The following is a 27,182-nucleotide window of genomic DNA, read 5'->3' as shown; positions in this document are numbered from 1 at the left end:
CTGGTGGAACATTTGACGTCCTTTCGTACCACGTCATAACGCTTCACGAGTGCAGGCACAAGGAAACCAAACCCGCAACGCTGCGCTCTACGGGAGCGTACAGAGAGACACTATACATTAAGTTACAACCTGAGCGTAAACTTAAGTTCCACCTGTTGGCGTCACTGTCCCAATCCATCCAATCGCATTTGCTCATTTGCATGGCATCTAGCTCCTTTACCGTACTTGAGGTAGGCGATTTCTTTATACAGTTAACGGACGCATGTTCCTATCTTTGGTTCTCGGTTTAAAACTCACACTACTGGGTAAATTTAAGCAATTAATAAAGATTATGGCATAGCTGTTCTGGAAAACTTGATATTTTAGGTCGGAACTATGAACATTTAGGTCTGTGCGTAGTACTCACATCACCCGCGAAAAAGTACTTACGGGATGAACAGAAACCGGCTAGCGCCACTCTCTTGTACACATAAATTGCACATGTGCCACCGTTCTCCAGTGGCAGGCTAATATTCAATCATGCCTTGTCACCGACTAAATACAAATTCCATTCAAAGTTACAACAATTACCCTAACTCAGAAAAAGCAGGACGGCTCTGCCATTGCATCTTTAACAAAATAAGCTCTGTAAATACAACGTACGTCATGGGGCACAAGTCGGCCAGCATCGAGAAGATCAGCGTGGTTCGCAGAGCTCCACTGTCCGTGCCGTTGTCGTCACAGTCCATTGCATCGCGATAGCTCAGCAGCCGCATGCGGTCCTCGGTGTGACCGAAGCCCATCTCTTGAAGTACGCGGCGTCTGAACATGTACGCCAGGGACTCGGCAATCCACGCGTCCTTCAGCGTGCTGCGTTCCAGCGGTACGCGACCAATCAAGACTAAGGCATGTCTGTGTCTTGCTATGTGAACGATACTGTTAAGCACATTTGTTTCTCTACTTCAACGAGAGTGCAGGTGGCAGCAACACCATTGCACACCAGTGCCCTGTAGCTGCGCCACAGACAGCCTCCTCCACAAGAGCCACGTTACACTCAGACAGTACTCAGGGCAAGCCGAGCCTGAAGTGTGCATGGAAACGTGTCGGTATGTTTTCGACGATTCCCGTCTACTTTTTGCACAACTTGAAAAGCCACGAAGAGGCTCGCGTGGTCGCGTACGGCACCTCGATGTGTTCGCCTTTGCCGCTGCGGTGAGTAGACGCAGATTTCCGCGGACGTCATCTTGGCCCGCACATACCCCATCACTGGTACTGCCCATCATTTAGCGATGGAGCACCTCTTAGCGAAATCTTAGAAACTGGACTTTTTTTTCTTTCTGTTGACAGGGCTTGCGCATACATTCTTTGTAACCGATAGGTATATTACTATTACCGGAAATTCCTAGGCAGGCGCACCTTTTACTGCGAAAAATATTAAGACAAAATTTTGACGGGGGAACGGGAATAAGGGGCAGCTCTGCTCAAGATGATCCCCCCGTACTTTTTCTTGGGTCAGAACATTTTTGTTTCATGCGCAAAGTCATAGCACCACGTTTTTTTTAATTCGCGATAATGGTGATCATTCAAGGTTCCTTGATGTTGCATTCAAAGGAATGTTTACTTCCCAGCTTCACCCCGGCAAACCGAAGACCATTGTAGGTTGTTTGTGATAAGCACATCATCACTTCATTAGATTCACTATGGAGATCATTTAATTCCGTAGCGAAATTCGGCTAGGATATGCGAAAACGAACACACTTGCTGGTCGGCGCATATCCTAACCCCGCACTCTTGCACAGAATCTATTACGAAATTTCTACGCCAAACAACACCGCCTTAGCATTTACACTTTGCTGTCTTAGAACACATGTTCTGGCAGCGACCTGCGTTACGGCTTGACGAAGATGATACATGGTTCAAGCTAACTGCTGCGCTACGCATCTGTAACGACGTGAGAGTGGCGCGCGACGTGGTGAGACACTGAAAACCTTCAATTAAGTTATTTCATTCCATACTGAAGCAAGGGGAGGAGCGCTGAGGTGGAACTTCACCTCCCCGTAATAACCTCTCGCCAGTGGGGTAGCGATGGGGGTGGCACACCAGGTCACGCCCCCCCCCCTCAAACTTCTTGCCAAGGCTTACCTTACATGGCGCCAAATTACAGTCGCCTACATCGGCTAGCCCAACTCCCTCTTCAGATAAGAGAGGTAAGTAACCGTCTCTTCCCCTTTCTCCCGAAAAAAATGTTCCCTGTGCCCCAGCCCTGTGCACTGTTATAGTTTTTACGGTCATACTTCAAGTAGGACAGTGAGTGATTCGGCTCACCGGGGCGTGGCATACGATAGGAAGAAGCGTCGAAGTATGCGCTGGACAACCGTGACGACCCAGCTCTCTCGCTCCCAAATGTCGAAGGCTTCAAACAAACTCTGCCGGAGGCCGACGAAGCCGGCACCGGAAACATCCATCTCCAGCATGTCGGGTGCCACCACCAGGTCGATCACCTGCAGACTGCTCCTCCACGTTTCAATCTGGTCCTCGAGGAGGCTCACCACTTTCTCGATGGTCTTCAGCACCAAAGGCCGGTAGGGAGAGAACCTGCACGGGAAGGCGCGTTTACAACGGAGCTGTCAGGCTAGCCTCCGGGCCCGATCATGTCCCCGTACAAAACGACGCCTAGTAAAAAATGGCTACGGCTTAGCTCGGCCAGGAACGTCAAAGCAACCCTGGTTGTCAACATTTTCGTAGCACTTAATTACGGCGTCACTCATATTCGTATCGTGGTCTTTGGACGTTAGGCCCCTGACCGCCGGTTGCACAAACGAAACCTTGTTCGCTTGGTTATGCTTAGTTATACTTTTTTTTACCCTCGTAGTCCAAGCAAAAATTGCTGACCGAGGTATATGGCTATTCGCCTTTTCGCACAATTTTGTGATTACAATAACAGCAGCACGTGTTGTTTCCCAATAAACTTTTGGACACTTCAGCTATAACTTTCTTACTCCGAAGCGGGAATCTTGTTCTTGAAGCTGTGCTTGAGTAAGGAAAAACTTTTTTTTTCCGCGTTCAGGTAAAATGATAGCGTTTATGGTTGAAAAACAGACTCTTTCAATGTTTTGTGACTTAGAATAATATATTTTGAAACTCTTTGGCCACTTGCAGGGAGAAAAGATCAAGAGGAGCGAGCTACTCGCTGAGGCTTTTGTTCGCTACCAATGCTACTAAGCGGCACTGGCACACAAAAACAAAAGCCATCTAGGACTTGCGTTTTTGAATAGCAAAATGGAATGTTCCGTATTGCATGCACTCACTGCCGTCATTTTGCAGTGGGCGAAGTCGTCCACGCAGTCGAACGCGACACGTCTCTTTGACCAAACACTTCAAAAGCGTCAGGAAAAGCATGGCTACCGAAAACTTGCGTTATAGCCAATGACTTTCGGCGGTAGCGCTGCTAGTTTACGGTACTTCACAGGTAGAGAAAAAAGACTGGTGACATTGTTCACGGAGTGTTCATTCTTTGTTTCAAGACCCACACAGATTTAAATGGTGAAAGTCTCTCGACTAGGCCCTAATAAAGTTATCACTTCCGAAATTCTCGGCGGCGGATATTTACTGGTTAACACAACATCATCATCATCATCATCATCATCATCATAATAGTCATCAGCCTGACCACGTCCACTGCAGGACAAAGGCTCCTCCCACGTTCCGCCAGTTAACTCGGTCCTGTTAGTGCTGCTGCCAATTTATGCTCGCAAACTTCTTAATCTCATCTGCCCACCTAACCTTCTGTCTCCCCCTAACCCGCTTGCCTTCTCTGGGAATCCAGTTATAGTTACCCTTAATAACCAGCGGTTATCCTGTCTACGCGCTACATGCCCGGCCCATGTCCATTTCCTCTTCTTGATTTCAACTATGATATCCCCAACTCCCGTTTGTTCCATAATCCACTCTGCTCTTTTCTTGTCCCTTAAGGTTACACCTACCATTTTTCTTTCCATTGCTCGCTGCGTCGTCCTCAATTTAAGCTTAACCCTCTTTGTAAAGTCTCCAGGTTTCTGCTGTGTAGCTAACCACCAGCAAGATACAGCTGTTATATACCTTCCTCTTTAGGGATAGTAGCAATCTACCTGTCATAATTTCCTGTCATGATCGGTCATAATCTACCTGTCAAATAGTGGCAATCTACCTGTCATAAACGGGAATTCGCCTAAGAAATTGGGTATATGAAGAAGTTGCGCATCCATCTATTTGTATCGCCAACGCCCAGCTTGCTCTGCTCGTGCTTCTGATCGTTGCGGTGCCTCTGAACGGTTCTTCACGCTGCCTCGCCACTTACAAGTATCCCGTCCTCCGATAGCCAATAAACCTTATTACATTTGGCGGAGGGTGCTGTTCGTCTCCGTCGCCACATCCTCCGATGAGTCTCGTGGCAGGTACATCCTATTACTCAGCACTGGTTAACAAAAAAATAAAGGCAACAGTTTTCTAAACAAATGGCTGTGAATCAGGGGTCGCGAGCTGAAGACCCCTAGTGCGCACAAAGAGAGAATACTACAACACCGAAAGGGGAATGGCGGCTGTGAAAAGACCTCGAAACAATGGAAATACGCTGATCTACGAAAGGTACAAATGCTGGTTGTCAGCGCCAGTTTTCAGCACCTCTAGAGTTCGGGCTGTCGTGTCTGTGACTCGTCTGTGGCTTAACTCAAACCCGCCTGCACTGAGAGTCAAGCTAGAAACAACCTAATATCCCGTAGCTAAAGCATAGCAATGACTTACCGACAACATTGAAGCAATCAGATTAGCCTTCATAATCGCCTAATTTCACTCATGCCTAATTTCACTCAGTGGAGTACTCTTTTTTTTATTTGTCAATTTACAGAGGCGACAGGACGGACAACATATTGTAATGCCCTTACTGGTAGGCTTGTGAAGTCTCTATGAATAGGCAGAAAAATGAGTACCTTTGATATTACTGCTCTAATTGTGTGCTTTAATTTTAAAATTATTAGCACTACGCTATCAGCATCCCCTTATATAACTCACCAGCTCCTTTATGCGTTCACTTAATACTACTTGAAAGAGAAAGGCACCATGCTTTTTCTTCTCAGTCAATGCAGTGATTCTGCCCTGCCATGCTTCGAAGGCTATTCTTCAGTTGGCGTAGTTTTGTATTGCTTCAAAGATGGGAGGCACTTCACCTGATTTTGCATTGTCTTCGTTATCAGACTGCATTTGATAAAGTTAAGGTGTTATATGATGACGTCATCACGAGAATTGACCTCATGATTACGGGTCATGCTTTGGAAATATGACGTCATCGCGACGTCATTTGGTAACGTCATCAAATGGTGATAATGTTTGCCTCACTCAACCCTGACGCCGCGAGACGCCAAGAGCCGCAGGCTTGGGACGCCTGCAGTTGAATTTCGCATTTGGTGAGACATCTAAGGTTTTCCAATCACCGTTTCCGCAAGCGACTCTTTTACATTTCAAGACGGCTCAAAAAATATTAGACTTGATTAATACTCAATGTCGCTTTGAAAGTCTTATCAGGCCCTTATGCCATGCCAACAAAATTATCACGCCATAGTAGTAGTATTTCGGTTCACTTTCTACTAATTTTAATTGGAACAGAGACACGCATACTCACGAAGTGGGGGACCACAGGTTCATCCTGCCACTCTTGTCGACGCTGAAATTGGTGAAGATGGCAGACAGGAGGTATGCCGACATGGGTTCCGTTCTGCAGAAGAAAATAGTGTTTTCGAAAATAGGGCTGTTTTATTCGCAGCTAGGCCTGAGTGATGAAAAAGACAAGAAAGAAGACGTGAGAGAAGATAACACTTAATGAAAACGAGAGGTTAAAGTGATGAGGCTACCACATTCGCGAACAGTGACACGAAAAGAAAAACAATTGTACTGTGCGTGTGGAAGCGAAACAAGCACGCTGTAAACCAGAAACAATAGCTGCAAAAAATCATTGAAATATATAATTTATGCTTGTGTATGCAGCGAGTGGCATCCTGTAGTGAGTTTCACGGTAATATACAGGGTGCCCTAGCTATCTTTAGCCCAAGTTCAAAAATATGCCGACACATGGAATTACCGCGCGACAAAATGCATGTTGCTAACTGTTGCCTGGAGAGAGTCCGACTACTTTTTGTGTGTTCTAAAATATTGGTTAATTAGATCTGTTTAAGTAACTAACTTTTCAAAGAACAAAAATAGATATAAAATTTCAATGACAAATTGTTAGATCGGTTTGCAAAACGTCCAATTAAACAGTCTTGAACTTTGTGTCTGTTAATTCTCAGTAGGTTTCCGCTAACTACACATGCCCATGAATTACCGAAAAAAATACCACATGACAAACAAACTGGCGCGCCTACGCGCAGTGATTCTAGTGCTCTCTAACGCTCCGCGTACAAACGATACGCTTACCTCGCACCAGTTCATGACAGCAATAAGCAGTCACAGCAGTTATCGCTTTTGTGACCAATAGCAAAGCCTATTCATCGCGAAGCCACCACCATCGTTGCAGAGACAGCACAATTGGGAAAATGCTACGGTCTTTCATACGTAGAACGTTATAAAGCACTAGAATCATCGTGCGCACTGGCGCTAGAGTGGGTTTGTCACGTGGCATTTTTTCGCATTTTGTACGCATCTGTTGTTAGCAAAAAAACACTTGTAATCAACAGTTCTAAAGCTCAAAACTGTCAAATCTGAGGTTTCGCAAACCGATCTACAACTTTCTTATTGAAACTTTCTTTTCGTTTTAGTTTCTTCATAAGGTAATTAATTAAGGAGACCATATAAGCAATACTCTTAACGCAAAAAATAAGCTGACTAACTCCAGGCAACGGTCAGCAACATGCATTTGGTCGCGTCGTGATTACATGTGTCGGCATATCTTTTATACTCTGGCGAAAGATAGCTAGGGCACCCTGTACATATTCCTTTAGGCCATTACTTTTTGTGTTTCCTGCAATGAATCTGATTCACGGTCATTACATGCTACCGCACTGAGAAATAAATACTCATCACAAGAGAAGCGAGAGTGAAATAAGGTACTGCATTGTTTAAAATCCTTTTCAATATAATAAAAAAAGTCATTGAAATATCAAGTCTAGTTCAGAAATCACTTGAACTGTTTTGTACAGTGAATACATGCTCCATTATGAATAAAAGCACACATTTACTTTTCATCATTGTTTTCTAGGTTAAATGCACGTTTGCCAGTCCATAAGTAGTGTCGTTTCCTGATTCCACCAGAATTAGACTTCAAGACTCAACCCCTGAAGGTCATAATCAAACACGCCATTGGTGAACGTGGTGATTATTGAAAATTTCTGAAACCTAGCTCGAAAATTCAAGTAGGCCCCGAAAATGCGAAAAGCGCCAGCAAAACACTGAAAGTGACTCCGCAAAATACGATGCCCAAATTCGCTTAATAATCGCAGTGCCCGCAAACATAAGAAAGCTCGCTGTACAACTGAAATGGCACCCGAACAAGGGTAAACCCGTTTGTTAGCGTGGTAACAGATAGGACGGGGCGATGTACGGCCCGTGCCCCTTTCATCTGGTGAAGTCAGAATTTCGTGCCAGTACCCCTAATAAAATGGTAAGACATAATGCAATCTTATCTCTAAAAACTATCCACTCTTATCTAGATGTTATCTCGCATGGAGTACATGTGAAACAAAAAGACCGCAATACCAGCTAATCAATATCAAGATAATATATGTCGCGTGATACCCTAGTAAAACATTGAAGGCACCGTCGGCTGCCCTATCTTCCTGACATACTAACTCCCATGTAGTATATCTAGTACCTGTAGCACCTTACCTCGCGTGTAATACCCATAAAAGAAACCACAATGCCAGCTATCCCATCTTCCTAGCCAGTATTCTCGCACCGGCTATCTGCGGAAGGCATAGACTGTACTTCCAGCAAGACCATCTTTCTGGTATGCTTCATTTCTTATGTACTACTTGTGGAATACATTCATCATGTATATTATCTTCATGTTGGGATCGTGAACGGCATTTTATGCTTCTAGCTGTGTGAATCAACGCTTTTTTCGCTAAACACTATATTTTACACTGCTGTATAACCTGCTCAATACAATTTGTACTTTCTGCATGTTATTTTGTTCGTTGTACTGCCCAACCCTCTCCAAATTCTGGCATTCAGACTCGCATTATTCTCCTAAATAAATCGCACTGCCAACTAGACCATTTTCATAACCAATTTCGAATGTAGTGCTTATTGAAACGATTGACCACACCACCAGCTGAACAGTCTTCCTAAAATACAATCTCGCATGTGGTACCTGTGAAAGACATAAACAGTGCTGCCGTTGGACTCCTTCATAGTATTCTCGATACTGGCCGTGGAAGACGCATGCAAGTTTTCGTCGACCAGCAGGCGCACGTCGAAAGTCGTCTTCCATCCGGGATCTTTGAAGCACGGAAAGGTCACGAACGCGTCTAGTTTTCTGCACAGCCATGTCAAAGCAACGACAGTGTTAACATGTCAGGTCAAGTCTTCATTCTGTATTTTTCCTTTACAAAAAAAATCCGTACTTGGGAAAGCTTTTGGAGTACTGACACGATTAAGAGACACCCCGAAATGAAGATTTCTTGTTTCCACAGTGCGCACTACCAGTGCTCTTCTCACAACGGAGACGGACACGTAGGAAATGTGTCACTAATATTTTAAAGTTTTCATCACCAAGCATCTCCAAGCCAGGCCAAACACAAAGGGCATTATAACGGCAAGTGAACATAGTTAACAGAGTTTGTCAAATCTGCAACCTGTATGTGGCCTAAATCATAGTGTCTCTGGACCACCATTCACTCATCGTTAACGTGAAGCACGTGTGACTGATAGTAAACTGACAGCTGTTAGTATGTCGTGAATCGAAGTTTTCCCGTTACGCCAGACTTGTGTTGAAACGTCACTGCGAGCCCGTCAATTTAATAGCTAGAACAATTTTCTATTTTTAAAGTAAAGCTATTAAAAATACATTCAGTGCATTCTCAAGCACCAAGGCATTCTTTAAGAGGTTCTCAACATCCGCGTTTATATATAGATCAAGAATCCAAAAATAATTAAGATTTGTGTCAGTACTCTTGCAAAAAGTCAGAGTGGAGAATAAAGAGAGAAGGACGAAGATGTTAACTGCTTTGAGTGTCGTTTTCTTGACAGTCCTAGATACTGCCCAGTAGCCAGCCTCGCCTTCTTGCAAGACCTACCTTGTGACAAAACACCTACATACTGGCAATCCTATTGACGAAGAGGTACGCTGTGTGCTATCAAGAGCAAGACTAAAGCCCCAACACGAAAAGTTTTGCCCTTAGCGGACGTAGTTAAAGCACTAAGCATGACAACTCATGACCAGAATTTGGGTACAAGCACGCGTAGCACCCTCTTTCGTACACTACAGCGGTGGCCGACTTTCACTGAATAGGAAATGGCAGTGAAAAGCGATACGATACAAAAAATCTAGTTACCAAATACTAATCTCGGTTATATGCAGGCTAGAGCCACTGGAAAAATGTGGTAAAAATAGAGTATCGCACTATAAACTGCGAGTCTTCCCAGAGTGCTTAGGAGACTACAATGGTGTCACATGTGTTTCTAATGGACAGTCTTCATTTTTTCTGGGAAGCCACACGCTTCGTTGCGCGATTCTCCAATAGTACCAGAATGTTCCAACGCCTCCGCACATCGTAAAGCCGGGAGTCGTTTTTGGTAACTGGATATATTTGGCTCATACGAGTTTTTCCATCTATTTTTCATTCAGTTATGGCATGACACCGTTGCCGCCGCCCAGAGATGGCGCCAAGTACAGATGTCCTCAAGTTCTAGGAATGCACATGAGCGCTCCAAAATATGTGTCTCAGTGCGCCTACTGTACTGGTTTTGTAATACTCCACTTCGGCCTGAATAACCGATATTAAAAAACGTGCAATGTTAAAGCTGGTATTTTCTTAATTCTATGAATGCTGGACTCTAAATACCACTTTATAATAGGTTATTTCAGAAATGACGTTCGCTGTTTCTGTACAATACGATATTCGATCTGATCCATTTGTGACTCTTATTGAGTTTCATTGTACTTGGCCTCAAAACAAACTTTCCTTTTGCCCCTACTGAGATGTTGTGTGCTGTCAGCGTTGTGTCCTGTTTCATCTGTCTCTTTCTTGTTGTTAACGCGCTGTTTTTTTATTATGAAGGCACACATCAGCTGCACGAAAAAAAATAACAGCAGTGGCTAAAAAAAGTTGCTGCCGCGTGGTGCGAGTTCTAAAAGGCAAAATCATCTTGCAAGCTGTTAGCCCCTGTCACCTAAACTATAATGAACGAAAGAAGAATTTTTAGCAAGGTGTACTTCTACTTGCTAGAGATACCACCAAATGCATTCAACACTCCACTAGGTCACGAAGAGCATAAGAGGCACAAATCGCTCTCCTTAATGGCATTTTAGTAATTTTGACGTCCTAATATAACAACTTACATCATATACAATACACTACACTTAAGAACAACAATTATTGTCTCTCGCGCCTTCCTCGCGCAAATTGTCTATTGCACTCACTACTTTGCGTATAAGATGGTAATAAGGTTATCAGCACAAATGTAAACGATTCAGACTGTATATGACATTGCCTGGGTGTGCTTGATTATCTCTCAACAAACATGAAAACCACTTCCAGAAACTTACGTCAGAGCCCAGCGAGTAATTTCTTTCCGACACGCTGGGCTGTGTGACATTTCATGATAGAAAGCTCTTATTCAGAAGATGCTCAGGAGGAGGAATCGCTGGCCGTTTATGCGAGACTACCCCGTCTGCTGCAACACCCACCCCCACCACCACATATTAACAATTAAACTTTCACGAATATTTTTTTTCGTTCGTGAATCTCGTGCTTGCTTGTAACAAGACATCAAAAGATAAACTCACCGGGGAAACATGAACAAAATGACCTGATCACCCACTCGCTTCAGGACCAGGCCATAGTCCTTGCGAAGACGCCCTTGAAACTGCACAGTGAGGTTGTACCTGCATTTGGTGCCACAGGCGCCTAAGATATGCGCATTTCAAGAGGTATTTTCTCCCTGAACTTGCGAGCTTCGCATAAAGACAGCTTCGTCCTAGTTCAGTTGTGGCACCAGAGTTCCTGCTACGAACTCGTTTAAGAATTCTCAAAAAGGCAATGATGAAAACAATGAAAACACGTGGTAAGGAAAGACAGCTAAACATCGACGTCATGCAATGCGCATTTTTTATTCTAGAGTACCTTCATGTTTCTTAAGGCGAAAACCTTCGATTCCCCATCAAACGCGTAACTTGGCCGTTGGCGTTCGTGGCGCACCCCCCCCCCCCGAGCAATGCGAAAAATCACCGTCACGTGATGACGTCGCCTTTGATGTCCGTCGCCTTTGATGTAACGTAACTAGTTTGTAAAACATGTGACGTCATCATAAGGCCCCCTAAGAGTGTATAATCGGTACACCGACTGGTAGGCCCTAACGACCTTTGTCTTCGAGGCTCCTAATCATATGAAGATTCTGTAGTAATTATTCCTCGCTGGCTAGCCGAACTACCATTCGTTCATCTCATACGCTGTGCACGGGCAGAAGCTGCAACGTTTCCAGGCTAGCGTGCAACAATCTGACACCGTGGCCCGTCAACTTACAACTGGGCCACGCAAACATACACTGGTACCCACCACTCTGAGCTTTAATTCACCACGCTTCAGCAGCACCATCTGTGTCTCAAGACAGCCAGCAAGACTACATCTGAGGCGGTGTTGTAATTCACGAACTGTTAACTTCATTGGAGTTTGTGGAGCGAATGGTTCTTTGGCTTCTCCGAAACTCGAAGACAAGAGCAATCCCCATTATACATCACGTCGAAAGGCTGTGTTTGGTCGGCTTAGACTAATTTCCATACTATCCAAACTCGCCTATCCCTTTCTTTTTTTTTTAACACTACCGTCAGCTTTTTCACCCCTGCTATTCAGAAACATGTGTGAATTCTGTAAGTAGTTGCTTACATGCAAAAAATAAAAATAATTAAAAGTGCTTACGTGCGTCCCAGCCTAAGGAGGTGTGTCGTTTCGATGACAACCTTGCTGCCGTTTCGGAGAACACGTGTGACGCGAACCGGAAACGATTTCCACCTCAAAATCGTCGAAACGATTTCCAGCTTCTTGGAGCAGTCGAGCATGATCTGGAGGAAAAACAGGAGTGGCGTAAAACGACGTAAAACGATACATTATTATTATTATTATTATTATTATTATTATTATTATTATTATTATTATTATTATTATTATTATTATTATTATTATTATTATTATTATTATTATTATTATTATTATTATTATTATTATTATTATTATTATTATAACTCAGGGGGCTTATTGTTCCAAAAACACAATTTCATTATGAGAGTCGCCGTAGAGGAGAGCTCCGGAAATTGCGACAATCTGGGGTTCTTTGACGTGCATTTAAATCTAATCACACGGGCCTCAACATTTTCGCTTCTACCGAAAATTCCCCTCCCCCCCCCCCCCCCCCCCCCGGGCCAGGATTCAATGCCGTGTTCTGCGGGTCAGCACTACAATACCGTACGTAAGTATTGGACTACCATGATAAAAAACAATAATAATGTAACGTAATGTAAGACTAGGTTTGAAATGTGCGCTGTCACTATGAGGCATTGTATTGAAGAGGTGCAGAAATTTTGAACACCAAGTGTTTTGGCGTGCACTTACATCACATAAAACATGGTAATCTACCATTTCGTTTTCATCCCAATGCGACCTCTGTGGCCAGGAGTGAACGCATAACTTGCAGGACAGAAGGTCGTATGAAAGACAGTGAAGATTATACGTAACATTAATTACACTAAAAAAGGTAAGGTTGTCTGCCAATACGGCGTACTTATAAGTATACCTTTTTGTCCCACAGAAATTGCGCCAAAGCTTTAAAGTACGTGAGAACCACGCAGTTGGAGGACCAAAGCAAGCGACTGTTGTTTGTCAACGCTTCAAACGAGTCCCTTCTATGTCGCAGTTGTTGCATTACCTCATAGGTTTCTCAGACATTACAATCACACTGAAAGCTTCCACGAGAAGTATGTAGACGTTCCTAAAACGAAACCTTCAGTCCATCGTTTTTTCTGCGCACATGCCAAAGGCCTATTATAGCGAAACACGAAGAGGTTTAGAATGGCCGAAGTGACCAGTTGCCGGATCGGCTAGAGTGCCACACGCCCTGTTATATTTTTCCCGAGCACGCCAGTATCCAGAGTGCGAAGAGCATTCCATTTTCGAAAGCAGGGGTGGACGGCGGAAAGCATTCGCAAGCAGCTTTATCTTGGCAACTGCGATAAAGATACGGCTGCTCGCAACTTCAGCAAAAAGAAAAAAAAATCATATCGTGTCACACGGCAACATGTGCCGATAAGCAATAAACGAGCGTTTCTTGAAAACGTGGGCTTTCGAATGAACCAACAGCACAATAGGCTGTTTTCCGTCGTCATCCGGCCACTCCTATATTGAAAGAACAAAAAAAATAGAATGTGCTTGGCAAACTTGGAATCGGCGTGCTTGTGAAAAAGAGTACCACGTGTGGCAATTTTGCGACTAAGGCACACCGTTCACTTGCACTAATGTATTTCCGTTGAGACAGTACTCTCGGCATCAAATGAAACCCGAACAGCCACGAGCATTTCAAACGGTATTGCCCGCCCTGCCATCCCTAATAATAGAGACTAGCATCTGGTTTGGCAGCACTGTGCAGGTGCGGGCTTGTCCATGGTGATAACCAGACGACTCGCGATTATATACCATGACGAATGCTTGTCGCTGTTCAGGTTTCATTCGATGACGAATGTATGTACATACAGCAATAGTACTGACGATCTGTATTTTTTTTTTCTGGACGACCTGCCTATACATGCGCTCTAACGCATTCACTTTCAGTGCAGCAATGCAAGATTCGTGTAAATATGACAGCTAATGTGTTAAATTGCCTTGTTTCAAGCAGCCATCTATGTGCACTTGTTTTACATGTTTGCTTTTCGTGGCTGTGCTTTCTTTCGTTTTTTATAGTTTCAGCCTTAAAGTGCGCTCCAACACTCTTGCTTCAGGAACGCCAGGGGGGTCATTGTGAAAAGTACGTTCTTGCTTCATTTTCTGTCTGTTTCTTTCATCTACCGCCTTATACCAACAGAGGGGTGTAGGGCTGCGATGAAGCTTTGCCCTCCCTGATGAGCAAACCTACTATAGAGCGAGCAGACATTTTCGTGCAATGGCTTCCCTTCTTTCGTGCAGAGGGACAAACGTGGGCTATTCTCATGGCCTTAAGTAAGGACATCCAGCGAACAGTGACTGACATCTATTGAGATGTGGAACGTCTATCGGCCGGGACAAAGGCCTGTCTCGTGTATACTGACCCGTCCCGTAGGTGTCGGCGATTGCCCCACCGCAATGGTTATGGCACTGCACTGCTCACCCGCGGGATCAAATCCTGGCTGCAGTGGCTGAAATTTCGTTCAGGCCCATGTACTTAGATTTGGGTGCACGTTATAGAACCCCAGGAGATCAAAACTTGAGGAGCCCTTCACTACAGCGTCTCCCAAAATGATGTCATGGTTTGGGGACCTTAAAGCTACATAGTATTGGCACTTTGCTTCATTTCTGAGCTAGGACCACCCTTTCTTCAACTAAAAGCCATTTCGCTCTCGCATAGGCATGCAAAAGGGGGCCCTGCGTAAAACTCCCCTCCCCGTAAAGGGGAACCTCGCGCTCGTGTATGCGTTCTACACTGCAATTAAAAAATAGTATGTGCGACTCTTTTAAGTAAGCCCTGACATTGCCACGCATGTGACAATGTGTAAGGAAACTCGTTAGCACTCGTTTGTTCCTCAAGGCGTCACAAAGAAACAGAGCGCAATGTAAAATCACACAATTTCAGGAATATTTGTATTTCATTTCTGCATCTAGCGCACAACGCTAGGCAAGGACCGGGCGAAAATCGGCAAGTACAGGCACGAGCCCTCATCAGCTACCACGCGGTCCTTGTCTTGCGCTAGATGCTGAAATGCAAAGAGAATGCTGGTATGAAAGCGGAGTTCACGTGCTTCTTTCTTGGGTCATATTTCTCGCAAATCATAAATCGTAGTTTTTATAAGTACACTGCGTAAGAAATCGGCATACATTTCTTTGCAGCTCTGTCCTACCAACGAGTGGATAGCAGTATTCATTTTCTGAAAGCCTGCTTCACATTTCGGACCTTCGCCCACCGGATGTTGCACTTGGATATATAAAGATACGGGGTGGAGCTGTTTATGGAGCTCGCACTCGCCTGTCTTGCGTTGTGCTGAATTTCAAAGACTGCGTTCACGTATCCCTCGTAGGTGTTGTTCGTGATAGAAGGGCGCAGCAGCAGGTCGTAGTGCACTGGTCGCCATGGAGACGCAGCTGCAAAGGATGTATTGCTCTATCATCACCACTTCAAACACTTCACAATAGTTGCTGAGGCAATGTCGCTTCAACACGAAAAGGCTGCACAAAGCACCTCGCAATTGATGCTGCGATAACTAAAGTTCCCCAAACGCAGCTACTAATGCAATGTTATGGCAGTGTTGCTTAAAAATTCCGAGGTACGTAATGTTTCATGCAGCCTATTCCACTTTTTATTCCAAATCAAACCAAGCAAAATAACATGCATAGTAACGATGATAATACACATCACTTTGTAATGTGAGCCAGATCTTAGGCGTTCGTCTATTTCACCAACACACATTTACTGGTAATCTTCATATTATTTTGAATGCCTGTTAACTTGCCATTTAATGTGTCGTTTACATTCATGAAATCCTGCGTATTACCATAGGACCTACTGAACGCCGGAGTTTCGAGTGTGAACTTATATGGCAATTACAAGGCAGGCGCGGAACCCACTCGTATTTATAAAACTGAGTGCAATCTTCTTTGAACTATGCTTTATGCACACGTATCTCCGTTTTTTCCTTGCTTTACATGGTTCGCACGCACTGGCAGCGCATGTGCTGTGTGTGCACATATGTATTGGCTTGTTGTTCTGAGGAAATAAACATGGTGTAATCTCCACTCTTTTCTAATTTTTTTTCTGCTTGCCTCAAACGTACTTGCGCCACATACTCACTTCCTCGATATGAACCAACTAGCCTGCAAAGAAAAATCTGATTGTAACATATTTTTCACATTCAAAAAGCTTCGTATCTAAAAACTCTGTATCGATTTCTCAGAAAGAAAGCGTCTGGTTGTGGTTGGGAATAGAAGGGAATAGAAGACACCTAATCTCTGCAGTGGTAGAGGGAGAGTATAGGGAGAAGTACCTTGATGGGAAGAAAAGGGAAAATAGAAAAGTAGGAACATAAAGGGTGAAAGGTGAGAGCACTCAGAGCATCCCCGCCACCACAAGGGAAGAGGCTGCTGCCACAACAGCAGCCAGGGATGAAGGAAGTCCTCGTGGGACAGTGCGTCGAAGAGGGGGCGTGCCGGTCTGGAGCCCCCGTATGGACTCCCTTGTGGCTTTGTGCTACAAGCAAGTATTCGCGCATTCCCCCATTTCTTTTCGGCACATCTCAATACATTAAAAAATTGCAGCATATGCACGGAGTGATTGATGACGAATTGCATCATTAAAACCCTCTGTAAATTGCCCCTTCAATCATGCAAAGATGTGACAACACGTGTGTACATGTATATACAAAGTTGTTTATTCATCACTGCGCGCATATGGTGTTAAGCACTGCGCGCATATGGTGTTGAGATGTCCATATGGATATTCATATTGATATAAAATCTCATACGGCTATAAAAATGAATCATAGGGCATCTCATTCATATGAATCCATACGGATAGCATATGGATGATTATATAAATATCCATACCAATGTCGACAACCATATGGAATCCCATACGGATCTCAGCAATGATATGGATATTATTATAAATATCCATATGTATATGGATATCCATAGCATGTCACGCCGACAGACAGGCGACATGACTCGACCCTAAAGAGCTGCGCCCCTGAAAAACATCCGAGGCAGAACATGCAGGTGACCGCTTTTGGTCAGGATGCCATGATTCGCAGCAAGGCTGTGCGCACGTACCAGCCACCAGAGTCCAGTCGGAGACGTCCGTGGTTTCGTTCGTTCCACCCTCCGCTCCGGTCTTGTACTCCTCGAGCTGCAGCAGCTGCACTAGCGCCATCACGGTGGCGCTGATCAGCGAAACGGCCGTAAAAAGGGCGACGAACATGATGAGCCTCTCTTGGAAGCCATGGTTCTGATCTGGTCGGCCAAGAAATGTCACGCTTGAAATGTCACGCTATTATCGTTATTCTTTTTTGCGACGCGATCCGTGAGTCACACTCTTTTTTTTAATTACAGACCCGTAAATAGGTCGTGGGAGATGCGACTCTCCGAAATAGACTTGAAAACCAATTCACCTTTCCATTGTACTGTCCTGTCATCTGCCGCCATATTAGGATTTTGGTTGGGGCCGAGGCAACCGTTACTGCGAAACTGAAACCCTCGGGCCATCTCATCATTTATGCGCTAGGTAATGGTTGCATGCGCTGTATCGTTGTGAACAGGGTGGATTTCCGGCCTCTGACTACAAGCTGCGATGCACAGTTGCCAGTGACACCCCGGACGATGGTATCCACCCACAGGAACCAGGAAGCCTTCCATTTAGTAAGGTTGCTTCTCTCTCTTTTTTCATTTCTTTTCTAACCACTTTAGTTTTACAAATATCTATAAAATGTTTGTAAAAAACAAATGTGGCAATAAATTAGTGAATCTGTTTCATCTGAAATGAATACAAAAAAGGAAGAATGACTCATATTACCCTGATAAATTTTAACATTAGTGTCAGTAGTTTCACTACTTTAGATTTGTAAATGACAAAAGCATATCGATATTCAAAATTGCCGGTCGTGACATCATGGATTCCAATGTTTTCTCTTTTTTGTATTATGAGCACATTGGCTCAACGAAATTTTTTGAAACTCGTTTTATGTCTTTTGATACCGTTGAACACAGTCCCAATTTCATTGTTACCTATTCTATGATGTCAGACAGATCTCTGACGTCCTCTTGACTGGTCTCGAAGCTTCAAGGTACTGTCGCCATCCGCATTCTCTTTTCGTGTGTTTCCTCGCTTAGCAAGCGTTTTCCGCATCAAGCCATTCGAAATTAGGACACTGGTCAACTTAGCGAATTGTATTGGATCCTCATGATATTCGCCGAACTCTCGACTGTAACGTGCTCGCGACGATCAGCAAATCTGATTCATGCCAAACAAATATAATGAATGGCCCTAACAGGCGAAAATTTGTAAACACAAAGGGACAGTTGTGCTCAGTGGAAGCCTCAATGATGGAGTGCGATGTAAAGCATAGCTAGGACGTCATCACCAACGTCACTCCATCTACACTCGGTGCTCCAACACATTACCTCCTCCCACGCCCAACTCCACCCAACCACATGCACCTCTTCTCTGCATCTCCGCTCAACCCCTCCTGCACCATGCTTCATCTCTCTCCACATTCAGCTCCAAAACACGAAGACAAGCGCAGGTGTCATCTTTGATGCCAGCGTTTCATTTCTGTGTTGCGCCGCTACAGCCTCACCAACTCACCCAACTCTCTACGCTACTGACCACGTTCCTCCACTAGTCACATACCATAAACTGTGCTATACCCTAGCTCCTCATTTTCATCCATGTCACCTTCAAATCATTGCTCGTCACCCTCGTTTCCTTTTCCCACCACTTGCTATAGTACACTGTGCATGGATATGACAACTTTTACCCTGACCCCTTCTACTTTCCTTCCTCCTCGCTTCCCTTTTTCACCAATTGCTTTAGTACACTATGCATGGATATCGCATGCCCCTGGCCCCTTTTACGTTGCTTCTTCCACCCTTCCCTTTCATACACCCTCTCATACTAAGCTATGAATGGCTATGCTAGGCTGAGAGCAGCTTTGCACAACCCGCTACGCTATAGACGACTCTACGTTTAGTGCACAGGTGAGTGATATGGCTGCTTTAATTTTCGTAGCACATAACTGCTTTGTCATGCCGTAACTATGAACAGTAACATCCAAGCGTCTATAAGACATCCGCTGTGAAATATGATTTTCGAGTCTATCACTCTACTACTCCCACCTGCATACTTCGAATTGACCATGCCTAGGACTGTTTCTCTACGAAATTCCGGCGCTCTTGTTACCTAGTAATACGCCGCTCTGCTGCTGATCCGGGCGGGTTCGATCGAGATTTCGGCGTTTGGATTTCGACAGAGACAAAGTCTTAGGGGTAGGCGCAAGAACTGTTCAATTTCAGTGCACATTAGCCAAACCCAGGTGGTTAAAATTATCCAAAACTCACTCATACAGTGCCTCTCTTAGCCTGAGTAGGTACGGCATGCTAAAATTCACAATGAAAACAGCCATCTACAGCAATACTAATGAGTGTTTTCTTGTTCATTAAGAACTGCTGGAGTTAATCATCATATTTATTGTGGTTTGGGTTCCTGTTTTGAAGCTGGTTGGCTTATGCCTAGGGGCGTTGTACATATGTATATATAGTGATGATTGCGTATATAAAAAGCAGTTCCTGCTTGGCTACCGTCTGCTGAGTACTCCTTGTCGGCCAGCACTTCAGCGTCGTGCCCTGTGTTCTCCGTGCGGCGCGTCCGCCACACGATACAAAATAAATCTATATATACCCGTGTATTGGCGCCTAGCTCGCATAAACACTACAAACTGGTTTATCAACTTACCGTCTTCCCTGGAATCTTCGTCTTCGGTACTGGTGTGAACCATTATGAACGCTGAGCAACTGCAGGTCTGAGAACACTCGCCTGTGCTACCGTTCTTCTTCCTCTTCTTGGTATTAACGCACAGCCTATCCAGCTGCCTAAAAACCGTTTAGTCCTGTGAAAGCCATCGACAATTTCTTCGAAAAATAAACTTTTGACTCATGGAGTGTCCTATGTCAATTGTCCTGTTTTCAAGTATGAAGCCCCACTTGTCGTCCAACCTTAACTACAATGACTTTTTTTCACGTCAGCGCGAAGACGGATATCCAGTGAATAAAAACTCGGGAACATAAATCAGGCCAGTAACAGCTGTACCATGAAAATGAGCAAGCCCGCTCATTACGCAAGCTCATCTACGACCAGGACCATAAAAAAAAATTGCCCGCAGCTTCCCTCGGGGGAACACTGAGGAGGATGTGGAAGCGGTTCCGCCAACAGTTTGGCCGGCGCTGGTCGAAGGGACGTCGATCATTCTGTTTGTGGATTCGTTGGCATTCATTTCACGGCGACTTCGGACGTCGACGCGCCGTACAAACCAACGGACGAGCGGCAACTGAGCGAGCGAGCGCCGACCTTGAGTATATATACAGCGCGACGGCGCATGCGCTGTCAGCTGTCGAATGTTCTCGAAGGAGAAGCGCGCGCGCGGCACAGATGGCAACGGCGCGACGGCGCATGCGCTGTCAGCTGTCGAATGTTCTCGAAGGAGAAGCGCGCGCGGCACAGATGGTGGGCGACGGCGCGACGGCGCATGCGCGCGCGTCAGCTGTCGAATGTTTGAGAAGCGGTGCGGACGGCGCGGACGGCGCACTACAAGGCGCGAGTATAAGATGCTTCCGCATCTAAAAACGCGAATGTCACCACACGTATTGCAAACCTTCAATGAATAAGTGAGAAGCATGTACTTCGAGATCAACAATCCGGATACTAGTCGTCTTCGAGGCCCTACCAGGCTCTCAAGAAGTGATTTAATTTGAAACAAGATGGCACCACTTCTCAGATGGCCTTGCTTGAAAAGGGAAAGGGTGCGTCAATTTGAACATGGCGTGCTATCTGCACTCCCGGCAACGAGTCGACAATCCTGATGGTAGACACAGGGCGCCTTATACTCTGCAGCATTCCACGCCTAGCCTTGATAAGCACAGACACGATAGCTTCAAAGAATACTTTTTTGCTTTGTATTTTTTTAGTTTATAAACCGCTGCAGCCCAGGGAATTCCCAAAAATTGTCAATCGTTTCTCTGGTCCTGTAGAAGCTGCGTCGTTCGTGGATGCGGTTCGCAAAGGCATATTTTTATCATATATATATATATATATATATATATATATATATATATATATACATATATATATATATATATATATATAAATTGTAAGACACTAGCAGCGTTAAAGTCTCGACGCCGTTTATAAGGCCGAATCGCCTGATCAACCCTTCGAACGAAGACGACGTTTTTCGTGATGATGATTATATACAGATGAAGAAGATGATGGTCAAACGTTGTCAATATTGTGCTTACAGTAATTTCCCCCTCGCGCGGAAGCGGCCAATTAGGCCGCTGTTTATGACGGTGGTGTACGGCGGGCGCACGAATGGTTTTAAACGCGACACGTGAACAACCTCCGTGCCACGAAAACAGTCGTCGGAAGGCATGACAACAGGAGTTACTCGATAGTTATTAGGAGACGTCTGCTCGACTATGGCGTAGGGGCCGATGAAACGTGAGTGAAACTTATAACACAGGCCGGGAACCCGCGTTGGGATTCACAACAGTACTTCGTCTCCAGTATAGAAGTGAACTACGCAGTGGACGCCATCGTAGCGAGTCTTCCGCTCTTGTTGGCTTGACTGTGTGTTGAGGTGGGCACGTCGGCGACAATTAGGGCGAGAGATTAAGTGCTCCCTCGATGACGATGACGAGTTCACAGGGACGTCAAAAAGGAGATGTCGAGCGGAGATGTTGATTGACGGCCATAGACGAGAAAAAATGGGGAATAGCCCGTGGTGCGCTGCGCAGCGGTATTGTACGCAAAAGTCACGAATGTCAGGTTGGTATTCCAGTTGGTGTGGTCGGCGTTGATATACATAGATATCATGTTGGTCAAAGTTCGATGGAAGCGCTCTGTGAGACCGTTAGTCTGGGGATGGTAGCTGGATGTCGTCCTATGAATCGTATTACATGCGTGGAGGACTTGTTCGAGTAGTTTCGAGAGAAACGCCTTGCCGCGATCGCTCAATAATATGCGTGGTGCACCATGTCTTAGAAAAATTGCCTCCAGAAAAAATGTGGCAATGTCCTTTGCTGATGCTGAAGGAAGTGCAGCTGTTTTGGCGTACCTTGTTAAGTTATCAACTGCTGTGACAATCCAGCGCTTGCCGCTAGCTGACAGGTTGCGGTCTGTAGAGGTCAATGCCAATGACATCGAAGGGAGCGTCAGGACACGAAAGAGGTTGTAGAAGACCGGCTGGGGAGGAAGTGGGTCGCTTGCGGCGTTGGCATAGCGAGCTTGACGCAACATATCGCGTTACGCAGTTGGAAAGGCCAGGCCAGGCAAAACGACTGCGGATGCGTTCATGGGTTTTTTGAAAACCGAGATGACCAGCCTTAGGGTCATCGTGAAACGCCTACAAAATCTGCGCCCTTAGAGAACGAGCAGCAACAGGAACCCAGCGCTGTCCTTCGGGGTGGAAGACAAAGCGGTAAAGGACTGAGTTTTCAGTCTTGAAGTTCCGCAGCTGTCGATGGGCGCGAGCGTTGGGAGGACGAGAGGAGCCTTGAAGGCGCTGCATTATAGAGCAACAGTAACTGTAAGTGTCACGCAATACATCGGGTGGAAGATTTTCTTGTGGCACTGTAGTGAAGTGGCGCACCTAATTTGTTGATGCCGTCGTGATGCCTGAGTAGCGCAATTGTACTCCGGGGGACAGCGCGACAACAGTTGGGAGGACTACGTTTCAACGAAGACTGCTAGCGGAGGCAGAGAAGACAATTAGTGAGCAGTGAAGCCCTAAATTCTAGGGCAAGCGAGCATCCTGGAGAAGTTGCTGTTTCCTCCGATTCGAGTTTCATACCTAAAAAAAAAGTCGTGAACCAAGGGGAAACATGGCATTACAGGCGGGTACTTCAACGAAAGAGGCGAGGCTGGCAACGCCCCCGATGGTGTACCGGCTGATGTACTCGCGATTTCCGGGACTACCTGTCGTGCCCAATCTGAGCAGGTTCTTTAGAACGATGGTACAAAGGACCTGTGATCAACACCAGCCAGCAGATCCAGTGAGTAAGAGAAATTGTCCCAAAATATTGCATACGTGTACGGGGTTGTCTTATATAGCGTAACGTGGGAGCGTGATGCTTGTGCGGTGCGGTTGCAGTGTTCATTCAGAAACCTATACAGAGGTCCTCAGGCTTGTCTAAATGACGTAGCTTCGGAATCGATATTCAGGGAAGATATCTTCAGAGAAGATGAGGTTTAGAATACGCCGAGTCTGAGCAAGCGTAGCTGCCAATGTCATGCGTATACCTTTCGTTTTCCCTTTTTGCTTATAGGAGTGGTCACAAAAAATTTGTCATTCGCGTAGTTTTGGACATAAGTATGCTAAATTGAGCGTAATCATCCAGCTCTTTGGTGTAGGAAACGAATAGATAGATGCGCCTAATTAGGTTTTGGGGAACGTGTTTTAACATGTTGAGTGCCACTCTTTACGTCGGAACAGAAAAACCAAGCCTCTGCTGCTTCGTGAGCCCGTTGGACTGCCCGTAATTGTAGTTTGAGTACGGAGCTGGTGACACCCTACTCCCATTTGGACGGCGCGAAAACTTCGCCACAGAGTAATGCGGGGCACCACCAGAGCATGTGTTTTAAATTAGCTATAACATTGTAGAAGCAACATGTACTAGTTCGCTGTATTTCTGGGTGAATCCTGTGCCATAGCATGGGGTTAAGGTATGCCCTGACTTGTCCAACCCTGATTATCAGATCCTGAGATCTGCTTAGATTTTTGTGCGGTGGTGGGTATTGTCTCTGCGCCAGGTAAAAAGGTTGGACAATTCGTTATACGAGGTGGGAGGGTCTCAGTTTTCCAAACCATCAGTGCCGCACCCCCTAACAGCCACGTGAAGACTATAGTAGGCAAGGGATATGAACTCGCACAACGCGCAGTCACACCAAATCACCCATATAGCTACTGAGATATCGGCTATCACGTAAACTGTGATGTCATGCCTGTATTATATGTAGGCGGTGTTGGATGTGCATTTTGGCGCACGTCTTTCACTTACTTTGTTTTTCGTGCATTTTCTTGCGTGTTACTGTCGCTAGCAGCAGTATGCACGCAATCAACTGCTGTTTGCACACAATGCTAGCGAAAGTGGAATCCCTACAGACAGTGGAAGAGCACCCCTTTTTTCGCGTTCGATTTCAGCAGCGCCATCCGCGTACCATGCATGTTTTCTTGGTTTTGATGCTATTTACCACGCGCTCGCGCGTTCGAGCTCACATTGCTCACGATAGTACATTACCAAGAAATGAGCAGATTCTGTCCCTATTCATATTCTAAGTTTCTGCAGTTTCCATTGCTGAGTTAGCGCGATTGTACTTTTTAACAGATGTCTTCATAAAGGTGCATGCAGTTATTGAGGAAAGCGTTCGCTGCTGCCACAAGTATGTCCCTCAGAAAAATATCGGGGAGATGACCATTGCAACAGACATCGAAGTTTTCTGTTTCCCGAACCTGTCTTGTGACAGACACAAGAATTGCGATTTTCTCTTTTGAACTGATCCCTCTCGCACTGCAGTGCGTAGTCGCTCATTTAAATTGGGCCATTGGGAATATTTGTCGGACCTGAGTCTAAAAGTAAACCATGTAGATTCCATTGAGCTTCGTTCATGTCGGTTCTTCCATCGGTGTATTCACAAGTAGTAAATAAATATTCCAGTCTACAGGCATCTGAATCCGGCTGAAGTACATCAGTACATATTTTACGGAAACATATTAGGCTACAGACTAGCGCAAAATTATAACACTTTCAAATAGTGACTAGACCATCGAAAAAAAAACTGCGCACAAAACTGATACATTAGGCAACGTACGAGCACTCGCTCCTTTTACCTCAACCGTAAACGGGTTGGTACAACATGTCCGCGGTGCAGTTCGCTAATCGCGAAATGTTTATTGGCCCTGAACAAAACACGCCTGTTCTTAAAATGCATGGCTACGCAACGCGCGTTTACTGATTCAATATCACATGGGGTTACTCTAAAGAGTGGGAACCCCAGACGATTGATTGACTAATTGATTGATTGATTGATTGATTGATATGTGGGGTTTAACGTCCCAAAACCACCATATGATTATGAGAGACGCCGTAGTGGAGGGCTCCGGAAATTTCAGCCACCTGGGGTTCTTAAACGTGCACCCAAATCTGAGCACACGGGCCTACAACAATTCCGCCTCCATCGGAAATGCAGCCGGGATTTAAACCCGCGCCCTGTGGGTCAGCAGCCGAGTACTTTAGCCACTAGACCACCGCGGAGGGGCACCCCAGACGACACCTTCTTTCAGAGCAAGAATGGAGCATGCTGGAGATGGTGTCATTGGCAGGGCTTAGAAGTATGTAGTACGGACGCACACGTACCTTTGGCCACGAAGGAAACTGATGCCGACGTCATCTCGACGAACTGCACGCTCTCAATTTGTTCTTCGGTCGTCCTTAGGATACGGGAACACTGGCACTATCAGCCTGTTGTAATTGCTGCGATAGTTCGGCACGCAACATCGCCCTATTCTACTGCCGTGCACTAGGCGGGTGTCCAGGGCTCAATGCGCGTCACATAATTATGCCGTATTTCAAGAACACAAAAAAACACTGTCTCCTCTAGTCGCCAACAAGCACACCACTATGCCACAAAGTCCCACTTGACAATTCATTCCTGTCGAGCAGCGTCAGCAAGCGAAGGCCTGTCTGGGCACTTTGGTGCAGCGAAACACGACGGTTGAAACGGACAGGCTTTAAAGCCCGCGGCAGGAACAGCGAACAGGCCTGAATTTCTTAGGCGGCATTGCAATAGCAGGCTCATTTTTTTTATTATTTTGATAGGCCGTTTATAGGCCCATTCAAAGGTCCCTCTCCACTCCGAGTACACGAACGTGGGTGAGCTTTCCTCCTCGCCGGCACTGCCTTTCCTCCTGGCATATCTCCTCCTCGCCACTTATTTCTTGAAAGCACGTGTTGGTCAGCACTGAGCGTTGATCCTGCCAGTACGTCGATCTTGGCGGCTGCACGCTGTTATCGCCACTAGCGTGGTTGGACACAAAAATGAAGTGAAATCAATTGATCGCACACGATAGCCGCGCAAGACAAGGAAGGATGGATGGACGGCTGCTGGGCGTAGCACTGCATTGGGCGATTCACTTAAGACATTTCACGTACATGGTCCAATAGAGAGTAAACACTGTACCGACACCACGGGAACCACAGTTCAAGCATGACGAAGAACGTTGGGAGAGAATAATGCCCTCGCTTTTTACATTTTCAGAGGCCGGTGTTTCAATCGTTTTTCGTCCGTACAGGTTTTCTCGGCACGTAAAACTCCGTAAATTGTTAAATGGTTAATGCGTATATAAATGGTCTATACTCGGCGACAACGTTTCTTGACATCACTGTGGCATTGTGTAAACTACAGAACCGAAGTTCATGCCTGCTGCCACTCCAAAAAAAATGGGGTTTATGATGCAGAAATGAATGTGGCTGCTTAATATGAGACAAAGCAGCTGCAGCATGTCCTCGGTATAATAGCCATTGCTCACTTTGCAAGAAATTCTTTGTTTTATTTTCATATCTTAGTACAACCATTTCAGGGCACCTGTTTTCTAAAGTAATCATGGCTAATCAGTTCGAGAAAATTATACTCAATTTTTATGCCACTAAAATTCATACTGAACAGTACAAACGTTTCTTCCCTTTACATTTTTGTGCAAACGCTTTTGTTTGTAAACACGTTAACGATGCGAGGGACTGAAACCGATATCGGCTCTAAGCTGCCTTACAGCTTGCGGATTAACAGGAATGTTGTAAGTACCACCTTCGTAGTCCTGGCTCCAATGTCCCTAGTAGTTGTCGCCGAGTGTAGTGTGTGTGTGGTTTGCCTATTGAAGTACGCGTTCTTACCTACAGTTGCATTATCGTGCAGTCTTCATCACTGCCTTGTCCAGATCATTGGTTTTTCCACTTATTTCATAAGAGCTGACAGCTTTTTCAATATTATCACAATAACATAACACGTATTCTTTTATAATA

At 45.3% G+C, this 27,182-nt stretch overlaps 1 protein-coding gene across 1 annotated transcript in view; it reads right to left on the bottom strand.

The window, feature by feature from the left end:
• Positions 1 to 25,915, bottom strand: part of LOC119183424 (thyrotropin-releasing hormone-degrading ectoenzyme-like) — a 42,690-nt gene extending 16,775 nt beyond the window's left edge. Inside the window, exons 1-9 of the mRNA XM_075870195.1 lie at positions 25,521 to 25,915; positions 17,169 to 17,348; positions 15,370 to 15,485; positions 12,084 to 12,226; positions 10,955 to 11,053; positions 8,318 to 8,482; positions 5,633 to 5,725; positions 2,305 to 2,574; positions 643 to 849 (exon numbers count right to left, since the gene is read on the bottom strand). Of these exons, the coding sequence (XP_075726310.1) occupies positions 643 to 849; positions 2,305 to 2,574; positions 5,633 to 5,725; positions 8,318 to 8,482; positions 10,955 to 11,053; positions 12,084 to 12,226; positions 15,370 to 15,485; positions 17,169 to 17,348; positions 25,521 to 25,554 (1,307 nt within the window). The 5' untranslated portion in view covers positions 25,555 to 25,915. The remainder of the gene's footprint in view (positions 1 to 642; positions 850 to 2,304; positions 2,575 to 5,632; positions 5,726 to 8,317; positions 8,483 to 10,954; positions 11,054 to 12,083; positions 12,227 to 15,369; positions 15,486 to 17,168; positions 17,349 to 25,520) is intronic.
• Positions 25,916 to 27,182: the final 1,267 nt, after the last annotated feature.

The sequence above is a fragment of the Rhipicephalus microplus genome, chromosome 8, assembly GCF_043290135.1.
Source record: "Rhipicephalus microplus isolate Deutch F79 chromosome 8, USDA_Rmic, whole genome shotgun sequence".
Lineage (NCBI taxonomy): Eukaryota > Metazoa > Arthropoda > Arachnida > Ixodida > Ixodidae > Rhipicephalus > Rhipicephalus microplus.
The sequence above is the reverse complement of the archived record's forward strand: the minus strand, read 5'-3'. Positions and strand labels throughout refer to the sequence as shown.